Genomic DNA, 10,020 nt, shown 5'->3' with positions numbered 1-10,020 from the left:
TTTGGGCCTAAAATGCCCCCCCTTGCATGGCAAGGGAAAGGACTTGGGCTAAAGCCCACGGCAATGGCTCTAAAATGGGCTAAGGTTAGGGTTTAGGTCATCTAAAAGCCCAAAGCCAAGAATAGAAACTCACGACAATGGAAACCTCCAAGAATAGAAACTTCCAACTTTAGAAACTTTGGTTACCAATTCCGACTTCCTTACTCTTCACTTTCATTTCTTCATTTCTTAAGCTCCTTTGACCTTCAACCTCGTTCATTCCTCGTGCTCCATTTGCATACACCACATTCCAGCTCAGTTTTGCTCCAAAAGCTCCCAATTGCATCATTTCATGTAATATGTCCTTTAAACCTGAAAACACATGAAAGTAGCTTAAAAGACTACTTTAACGAATAAAACATAACAAAAATGCATAAGAACTAGCTAACTAAGGCGCATAAATATGCTCCTATCAACTGTAACTAGGATACTTGAGCTTTTACTTTGCATTTCTCCTTTCATGTTTGTCACTAGCATTCACTGATCTTTTTATTGTAAATTATCTCGTCGACTTTATTTTCTCGTATTTTCACTCTATTGCTTCCGCATTGCACACTTGGCTACGTCACCTTAACGTGACGGCCAGCACGCCCCAATATTTGGATTGGGGTGTGTCAATTACTACATAAACTAAAATTGAAAAATAAAACAAAAGATTTATTATCTCAATGATCAACCCGTGCTAAAAAATACATAAACTTTTTAATAGAAATTATATTTAATGTTTAACAAATGGCAAGTTCTGAAAGATGGTGGAGTGTCACTTGGCAAAATCCAGTAGTAACCTAAGCCCCATACAAGTTTTTCTCACTAACCAAATGGCGGGTTGAGGCATAATGCCTAGGTGGGAGCCTAGGTAAATTTAAGTAAATTTATTATAACAGATATAAATAAATGTTTATTTATACTTAATAAAAACTATATTGTATTGGAATTTTGAATTTACTATTTTAATTAAGTTTTTAAGTTTAACATATAACATACAAAAAATGTTGAATGAGTAATATATCTTTTTAGTAATTAAAATGCTAAGTGGCAGAAAGAGGGAAAATTTTTAGGTGTACCGGGTACACCAAATTTTTTTGGTGTACCCTCACTCATTAAAATTTTTTTGGTGTACAAAAAGTGAGGGTGCACCAAATTTTTGGTGTACCCTCACCATTATGAGTGAGGGTACACCAAAAAAATTTGGTGTGCCGGGTACACCGAAAAATTGCTCCATATAGGGCCATACCGAATTTACTTTCCCTTCAAAAATGTGCTGTACAATCCAATAATCTCACAGCTCAAAAATGCCGAAACGCCGACTCTCCGACTCAGACGTCGAAGAAACCTCCGAGAACTCCAGCGCAGAGTCGGAGGACGCGGGAAAACCCATCAATGGCGGGAAAAACCCAGCGGGAGCAGTGTCGGAGTACGAGAAGCGGAGGCTGTCGAGAATTGCAGAGAACAGGGCGAGAATGGAGGCTCTGGGTCTGCCTAAAATCGCTTCTTCTTTAATGGGTTCGGGCCCGAATGCGAAGAAGAAGAAGGGGCAGAAGAAGGGGAAAGCCAAGGTCTTGGAGGACGACGAGGACTATAGGCCTGACGAAGACCAGGAAGGACCCAGTTCGTCTGGTAGCCGAGAGGAAGAAGCCATGGAGGAGGACGATGACGATGATTTTGTGACTGTAAAAACAAAATCTGGTTCGCGGGGAAAAAAGGTTAGTTCTTTGTGTGCTATTATTTGATTTGATGAATTCGTATACTTTCTCTTTGTTTCTTTTTGTTATTTTCTTCCTAAAGTCTCATAGCGTGGACTTGTAACTTAGAAGGGCATTAAACTGATCGGAACTATGGTACATTTGGTTTTTTTTTTTATTTGGAGAACAAAAAATCAAATATTGTAAAGGAGCAGCCAATTACCAATTTTTGGTGTTATTTTCACCGAGTAAAGAGATTTATGTGAAGCTTATAAAACAATGGGCTAAGGACTAGTTTGGTATTACTGTGCTTTTAAAAAAAGTTGCTTCTTGCTGTGGTATGGGAATAATCAACTACAAAAAAGCAGATACGCGTTTGGTAAAATGTGTTTCTAAAGCTGCTGAGGATTGATCCCCTTGAAACCAGTTTAATTGCGCCGTGCGGCAGCATATTAGTGAGAATTGGACAATGCACATTAAGTAGGTTTAGATTGGGTGTCATTTCAGAAGCTGCATGACGGTTTTAAGACAGTGATAGTTGATATAAAGTAAAGCGAACTTCACTGTATGATTCGAGCAAGATCGAACCTTCTAGACTGCTTTGTTTCCTCATCATGTTTTGTTGTGCATAGAAATCCATATGTGGTATTGCATGACTTCTACTAGTTGGCTGACTTCTTGAATTTTATCCTTGTTGATTCTCTATCCTGGTGAAGAATAAAAGTTCAAAATCTAAGAAGGTTCTTTCCCGAAGCACTTTGAGTAACGATGACTGCATCGATGATGATGAAGCGTTGAAGCATGTATGTGACAGTATCTTCTTAAATGAATATCATTTCTGATTGCTAATTGCCAGGTTTAGAATAATTGGGTGGATCATTAACCAACTGATATGATATTAGTCCTAGGTGGTTATACCTATAATTTTACACTTTTTGCAGGCAATTTCTCTTTCATTACAAGGTTCTCATGTGAAAAATGCTAATGTTACGGGAAGAAAGGGAAACCCTCAGATACAGGAAGATACAGGAAGGAGGAAGAGGAAAAATTCGGTGTGTGAAGCAGAGTTATTTCACGTTTCTCCTATTGTTCCTTAGCTGACTGCCCATTTGTCGGTTTTCATTGTTTGTATTCCACAGTTTGCTAGTCGGCTCCAGATGACAGAGGATGAGTTGATTTTGCACTTCTTTCAGTTTGATGGTAAGTTATATTATCTCTGTCTTGGAGGGATGGGCTATGCTACACTCCTTTACTCATGAAGTGGATACATTTAAGGAGAGACAATGAGTAGTTGCTCATCTTCCTTTTATGTTCTCTAACGATAAATGCCCTACATGAACACAATCTAACTGCATTAGTAAAACAATATCAACAGAAGCACATCAAAAGCATTGAAGAACGTCACGTATGAAGCTAATAGTAGGAAGAAACACTAAACAATATAGTACGAGTTTCTGGTTTAGTCAAGTGATTGACTGATGTTTAGCTCCCGCAGCATGCTGTATAGTTGTATGGCCGTAGTGCTCTTATGTGAAGAGTCTTATATCCATTTGCTTAAGTCTTGCTTCTGTTGAAATTCGACATGGTGAAAGCAAACTTTGTAACAACTTGCATTTGGATCCAGCGCACTTGGGATCTGACCACGGTGGAGTCTTTGTTTCGTGTTCTCTTATTTCCACTCTGAAACTTGTGGCATATTCTCTTTAGTTTATGTATCTTCCACTAACTGAAGTTTGTTGTTTAATATGTGATGTACTCAACTCGTATGGTTTCAAGTATGTACACTCAACTCTTACCAAGCCAAAATAGAATGCACAAAATGTCCTTGACCTTGGTCATTGCTCCTGGCGTGCAGAGAAATGTGACGGGGGAATCTCTATAGCAGATATTCAAAGATTAGCAACTACCCATGATTTTGTGGAATAAGGAGGAGTTGGCGGACATGATTCACTGTTTTGATAGTGATGGAGATGGAAAGGTCGGTACCAGCTGCTCTCAACGTTCTTAGCAGAGTTTAAGCAACTTCTGTTTCGTCCTTTTAGCATCTTTAGTAATTTTAGCTATTTTTATGTATTTACCTGGGCTGATGAATGTTATCTTTTGCAATGTATTGCAGTTGAGTCTGGAGGAGTTTCGAAAGATTGTCGTTCGTTGCAACATGATCAAAGAGCCCGAGCAGTCTTGATGAGTTTACACCGATTCTAAACCAAACAACGTGTTTTAATTTGCAAAGAACTACAAGTTACATATTATCTTTGAAGATTGAAAGCAGATGCGAGATGTTTGTTAAACTCCGTCGATGATAATAGCTTGCGATCAGTTCATTTTTCAGATTACACTACCTCAATTCATTCTACGCATGTTTTCCGACCCCATTTACAGTCAAAATGGTTCGTAACATTATTCAACACAAAGGATAAGAGAACACAATTTTAACGAAGGTGGCGGCCACAGATAGAAAGCTTTTAACCTCCATGTCAATAACAAAACCAGTTTTAAGGTGTCAACACCTACTCATACAATGAGAAAATGCTCAGTCCGACGGACAATCATTTCGCAGTGTTCTAGAGTGTCGATACAGATTGGTAATACGTTATACAAAAGTTCCTTCTAATCAATCACACATTCAATTTCCGGATTTTTTCCATTCTTTTTATACATTTCATTGTCCAGCAACGGGAGTGCCCAGGGAATGTGAGGTGCCCGGTCATGTCTTCCTCAGAATGTACCCCAAAATAATGCCAATCAAGCCAACTAGAAGAACATAGATAAATGGAATGCCACCAGCACTCTTGTTGACCCTGCGCCTCAAAACATCCTGCATATGATGATCGTTTGGTTAGAATGGGAACCATATCAGTTAGCTACCATTAATTTGGCGTTAAAACTTACGACAAACTTTTTTCGAGATTAAACATTGAAGCAACTAACAATATAGCAAGGCACAAAGATAAAAGTGGAAGCATATTAAGGCACAATAAGGGAAATGTAATACATTAAAGACTTAAAAGGGGAGCACACAACTTAAAGTACTACAAAGCCATTAAATACACTTCTAATTCAATCACATTCTCTTTCTTGTTCAACGTTAAAGACAAAGTTCAATAATCGCCTGGCAGAAAGGAAATCACTTTGGTTTTGTTAAAAACAGCCAGATGTTTTTTGATTGGCAAAATGAACCTCTGTCTGACCTTAACCCGCCCCCGACAATGCACCTCACAAGGTCCAAATACGAAGTGAGCATATGGTGGGTGGAGGGAACTGCACTAAGATAAATCACCTTTTTTTTTCACTTTTGTCAAGAAAATTCTTCTGGAAGATAAAATACACTGGTATCTATCAAAAACTTTAGTAAAATCTCATAAACATATTGACAACATAAATTTCTTTTGACAATGTTCTCCTTTTCTCTTCTTTGAGAGAAATATCAACCCCAGAATGCTAGCTTTTTCACTACATATAATATAGGCAATTTAGGACTACGGTCTAGTGGTATTCCTCTTCACTGGTAAGTAAGAGGTCTTAGGTTCGATTCTCGCCAAAGACGAATTTGAATCACATTATTGCTAGCCCATTGTGAGGCTTAGCCCACTCCCCCACCCCTTTAGTGTAGATAATATTGTTTGTTCAAAAAAAAAAAAAAAAAAAGAAAAAACTATATATAATACAGAAAGCATCAGTGATGATGTTTTATTAGTATTAGCACAAGTCGACAATCTCGTTTCACTTTCACCTAGATGCTTACGTCTATAGAGATTTGTAACACAGCTTTAACATTTACAACTTGGCAGTAATATGATGTACCATAAATGGTTGGTTCCGAGAATTATCAAATACTGACAAATAAGATTTGACAAAACAGCTATATGTTGTTAAATCTTTAAACACCTAGGGTTCATGCAATTTAAAATATCATTAAGAAGCTTTCTAGATTTTAATAAGCTTTCTGGATTGTAATTACTACACTGACTACATATCACTATTAAGCTCAATTAGCTCAACTTAGTAGTTCTAGTGAGGATTAAAGTCTTGAAAACTTCTCATGATCTTTAGTTATTTTGTAAAGAGATCGTGTTAACTACCATGTTCCACTCAGACATTAAAACGACAGAAACAAAAAGTTCCTCACCAGTTCTTGTTGAAGCCTGTTATTTTGCTGAATGGCAGAATTTTTCTCCTCAGTCAGCCTTGCAATTAATGTCCTTGCCTGCAATTACAAAATTATATTAACAACCGTGTACTGCTGACATCAATATTTCTGCAACCCCACAAATTCATTCCAGGATAAGAAACATTCTTCACTGTTAAAAAGAAGTATACAATGTTGATTAAAGGACAAAGGGCAACCAAAATGGTTATCAGCAGCAGTGACTCTAAATGAGAAACTTGAAAGGGGTTATCGAGTTGAAATATTGATCAAGCTCACTATACCGTATTGTTAAAAGGGCATTCTCCAAAAGGGATTTTTTCAACCTACATGAATCCAGGACTTGCAAACTACTTGAGCCATCGTAAATTCTGAAATCATGACTCCCTAACTCAGTTTCTTGTGGAAATGGAGGGATTCATAATTGAGGAATGGTAACTAAGAAATCGAGCTTTATGAACAACAGAATCTAACGGAAAGGTAGCCAGGGAAGACTTAGGTGTCTCTCCGCTGCTATACCCTAAAATATCTGAAAACAACTTCATAAGATACAACTAATCCACCCACCCTCAGGTCTGCTAGGTCATTAAAATGCTTTGCTATGATGATCAAAGGTAAATTCTGAAATCGGGAGTTTCATGAACCATTCAAATTCTAGTGGATGCTAAACAAGAAAGGACACACACTTGGATGGCGTAGAAGTTTAAAAATGTTGTATTGTACTAGTAAAATAAACACAGATGCAAATCATGCAAAAACAACCAACATTAATTCAATGTTCAACACTCTATATACCACCTAGTTTAAAAATAAAAGGTATACCTCAGACGAGTTATCTTGATGCTCGTGTTGCTCAGAGAAAGCTCTTGAAGCCTAAAACCAAAATTAATCATGAAATCGTAAATAATTTAATACAGTTAAAGGCAAAAACAAATTGTTCTATTTCCATTTTGATCCATCAAGAAGTACTCACAGCTTTGAACTCAGAGGCTGCTGCACTCCCGTTGTCCACTGAAGCCCTGGGTGACGAACCTTCCTCTGAACCTTCGCGAACCGGCGATGGTGGCCGAGGTGGAGCAACATAGAGAACTCTCAATTTACACTCTTCAACATTATGCCCCGATTCCTTATTGAACTGAAATTCAACAAACACGAAACCCCAGTTGCGCAACCACAAGTTTTACATTTAGACAAGTGAATTGCACAAATATTTAGCAAAGTAACCTCCAAAACTCATACACAAGGCCACATAAAATCATAACATCTAGTTACCATCTCTGCAGTGATGTCCTTTGTGGTAGTCCCGGGGCGGGCAACGACGCTCTGAAGAAGGAACTTGTCCTTGCATTGCATATCCGAAGGTGCCTCCTTTTGCGCTTGCATTGTCACTAAACCCACATACAAATTTAACATGTCAACACATTGGGATATTGTAATTTCGCAAATAATTAGCAATTAAGCAAGATGATACAGTGTGGGAGGTATACCTATAACATCAGAAGTGGACCTTGGCAACACAACCCCAGTGTTTGGTCTAACACAGTACTTTTTGGGATTTGTTGTTTTTACCTAAAACACCACAAAATTACACCAAAATCAGGATTGCAAATCTCTAACAGTCAAAATTGAGCAAACCCAGAAATTAACATCTCTGGTGAAAAATTAAAAAGGGTGAAAATTAACCTTGAAAGCCACAAAGTCATTGGTTTTGTTGGAGAGTTGCAGAGAGCAAGAGATCTGCTTCCTCAATTCAACTAATTTCGTTCGAATCAAAAGAATTAAATCCAAAAAGTGAAAGTAAAGTAATCAGAAACAGTAAAAAATAAAAAACGCGGATCTGCAAGTAAAGGAGAAGCAGTTTAAGAGAGAGAGCGTACAGGGGAACTGGAGTTCTTGGGGTTCGATGCTGAGAAGCTCGCCGGTGATCATATCGTAAGCGATCAGAGAAGAGAGAGGAGATGGTGGTTTTGCGGCTGAGATGAGCTGTTTCCCGGTGGCGGGGAGTGGTCGAGAGAGAGGGAGAGATTCGAATGATTTTGAGAGTGGTTTCCGAGAGAGAGAGATGGGAAGAAACAACGTGGGACCCTGTTGGGTTGTCCTTTCTTTTGGGTTTTTTTTTCAGTGCTACGAAGATCAGATATTACGTGTTATTTTTTAATTAAATTAGCGGTTGTTATCTAAATCTAAATTACAGATAATAAAAAAATAATGAAATTATTATTATACTTTTTTTTTAGGAATTATTATTAACATTTCAAAAATTCTCATTATATACTTTAAACCTTCTATATTAGGAAAGAAAAATATACTTGTAGCAATTTGGAAGTGAGGGAGGAGAGTTTTGCTGGGTTTTTCTTCCTCCAGGTGGCTTGTGGAAGATGAAGTCAGAAGAGTTTAAAAAGAGGAAAGCGAGAAAAGTTTTCGGCTTAAGTAATTTCAGTGGCAATTACGAGAGAAGAGAAAATTATATATATTTTATTTTATTTAAGTTAAAGTTCATAGTTCTATAATATACCTAATTGACTAGAATTTTAAAAAACTTTTAAAATAATTGAGAAATAAACCATTTGCTTTTTTAGTAATAAAGATATTAATTAGACGTACAAAATTAACCTCATTGCTAATACATTTTTTAATACAGTTATTTAGCATTATAATTTAGTGGTATTTCTCTTAACTTGTAACTGAGAAGTCTTAGGGTTGATTCTCTCCAAAAGCAAATTTGAATCACATTATTGCTAGCCCATTGTGGAGCTAAACTCATCCCTTCTCTAATACATGTAGGTCTAACGGTTGCAAAATGTATGGTCAGTTTGTGTGCCTAATTAATAACATTAGTGTTCTCTTTTTAGTAAGTGAATAAGGAAAATACTTCAGTACATACTGGTCGGTACCCAATTTCACTGATCACTCGTGTGGCCTAAATTTTTTTTAACATTTGTCAATCCGAGTGCTTTTGTCATTTCTGTAACCAAACACATATCCGTGCCTTAAACCCGTGATCAAACGCAAGTCTTCTTCATTTCCAACAAGTCTGCGAAGATCCTCATAGCCAGCCACCATGACCTCGTCGGCTCCGCCATCATCTTAAAGATACAAGTCATAGACTTCACTTCACCAATCTTGTCCTCGACAGCCATGCCGAGCTCGATCTCACTCGCCAAGATGACGTCGAGTACTTTACCATCGACGATTCGTAATCCTTGCCGCTGCAAGTCGGCGGCATCTTCGTCAAACCCACATAGCTTCAGATTTCGTCTCCGTCAATCTCACTGCAACAGTGGAATCCACTGTTGGAAGAGGGACTGGGAGGGGATGGGGTCAGCGGAGGAGGGAAGATGGAGGAGAGAAGACGGGATGAAGAAGAAACCATAGTCATGACATTAAAGACTTGCAGATATCGAAGAAGAAGAGTTATGTTTCGTATTTGTTATAAAGGATTGGTTTGCATTTGGTTATAAAGTTAGCAAAAGTGGTGAAAGTGACAGATGCCTTAAAATACGCCACATAAATGGTCAGTTAAAATGGGTACCGATCGACCAGTACCCAAGTATTGTCCAGTGATAATACCAGAAAGAGTGCCAGCAATCTTCTCTCTTAAGGCATTTTTTCTTGGGAAGGAACTTCTAACTCCTCCTCATGTTGTGTCATTTCTCATACACTCCAATGCTTTAATTAGTTTTAAAAACTAACCCCTTTGAAGCCATCTATATTGACATTTTTCCTAGCATTTTCTGATAATTATAAATCTAGCCAAATCTAGTGTGCACAAAGACTTAGATGCATTTAGATTGAAAAATCCGTTGCCAACTAAAGTCTTCCCTCTTCCAGCAAACTTTAAACCTCGCACTACCGATATGGATCACCACGTATTTACAACCCCTAAATCACTAGCCACCACAATTTTTTCTTCAACGTGAATGACAGTGCTATTACTCCGTGTGAAGTGCATGCAAAGAATCTAATTCCCCCTCTTTCCCTTCTTTTTTTTTTTTTTTTTTTTTTTTTTTCTAGTAAAGTTGATGAGTTGCTGACATGAAAAATGGGGTTACATCAAGGTTGTCATTGTCCCTATTGGGTTAGGATTGTGACTTGTTGATGCGAGATTTATGCGCACACAAATTAAACCCTCGTTTGACAATTGTAGTATAA

At 37.7% G+C, this 10,020-nt stretch overlaps 2 protein-coding genes across 2 annotated transcripts; one reads left to right on the top strand and one right to left on the bottom strand.

The window, feature by feature from the left end:
- Positions 1 to 1,264: 1,264 nt before the first annotated feature.
- Positions 1,265 to 4,052, top strand: LOC103937284. Its single transcript, XM_009347212.3, is given in 7 exon segments — positions 1,265 to 1,742; positions 2,438 to 2,524; positions 2,663 to 2,773; positions 2,861 to 2,921; positions 3,577 to 3,637; positions 3,639 to 3,699; positions 3,838 to 4,052. Coding segments are annotated over 7 exon segments (861 nt in total). The 5' UTR covers positions 1,265 to 1,331; the 3' UTR covers positions 3,907 to 4,052.
- A 126-nt stretch (positions 4,053 to 4,178) lies between these two features.
- Positions 4,179 to 7,971, bottom strand: LOC103963117 (vesicle-associated protein 1-2-like). Its single transcript, XM_009375892.3, has 8 exons — positions 7,746 to 7,971; positions 7,552 to 7,622; positions 7,356 to 7,437; positions 7,141 to 7,256; positions 6,842 to 7,003; positions 6,691 to 6,741; positions 5,851 to 5,928; positions 4,179 to 4,539 (listed from the first exon to the last, which is right to left on the bottom strand). Exons 1-8 carry the CDS (start codon positions 7,795 to 7,797, stop codon positions 4,429 to 4,431), a joined length of 723 nt encoding a protein of 240 aa, XP_009374167.2. The 5' UTR covers positions 7,798 to 7,971; the 3' UTR covers positions 4,179 to 4,428.
- Positions 7,972 to 10,020: the final 2,049 nt, after the last annotated feature.

This window comes from the organism of the source record quoted next, unplaced genomic scaffold, assembly GCF_019419815.1.
Source record: "Pyrus x bretschneideri cultivar Hongxiangsu unplaced genomic scaffold, Pyrus_bretschneideri_v1 Contig82, whole genome shotgun sequence".
In the NCBI taxonomy this organism is placed as follows: domain Eukaryota; kingdom Viridiplantae; phylum Streptophyta; class Magnoliopsida; order Rosales; family Rosaceae; genus Pyrus; species Pyrus x bretschneideri.
Note: the sequence above shows the minus strand (reverse complement) of the source record. Positions and strands in the feature narration are given on the sequence as shown.

What these genes read in the sequence shown, in the direction of transcription:
- LOC103963117 (XM_009375892.3), bottom strand. Translation starts at nt 7,797, where the DNA reads ATGATCACCGGCGAGCTTCTCAGCATCGAACCCCAAGAACTCCAGTTC. An exon ending in GTCCACTTCTGATGTTATAG is followed by an intron (nt 7,257 to 7,355) that starts GTATACCTCCCA and finishes ATGTGGGTTTAG; the next exon opens with TGACAATGCAAGCGCAAAAG. An exon ending in CAGCCTCTGAGTTCAAAGCT is followed by an intron (nt 6,742 to 6,841) that starts GTGAGTACTTCT and finishes TTTTGGTTTTAG; the next exon opens with GCTTCAAGAGCTTTCTCTGA.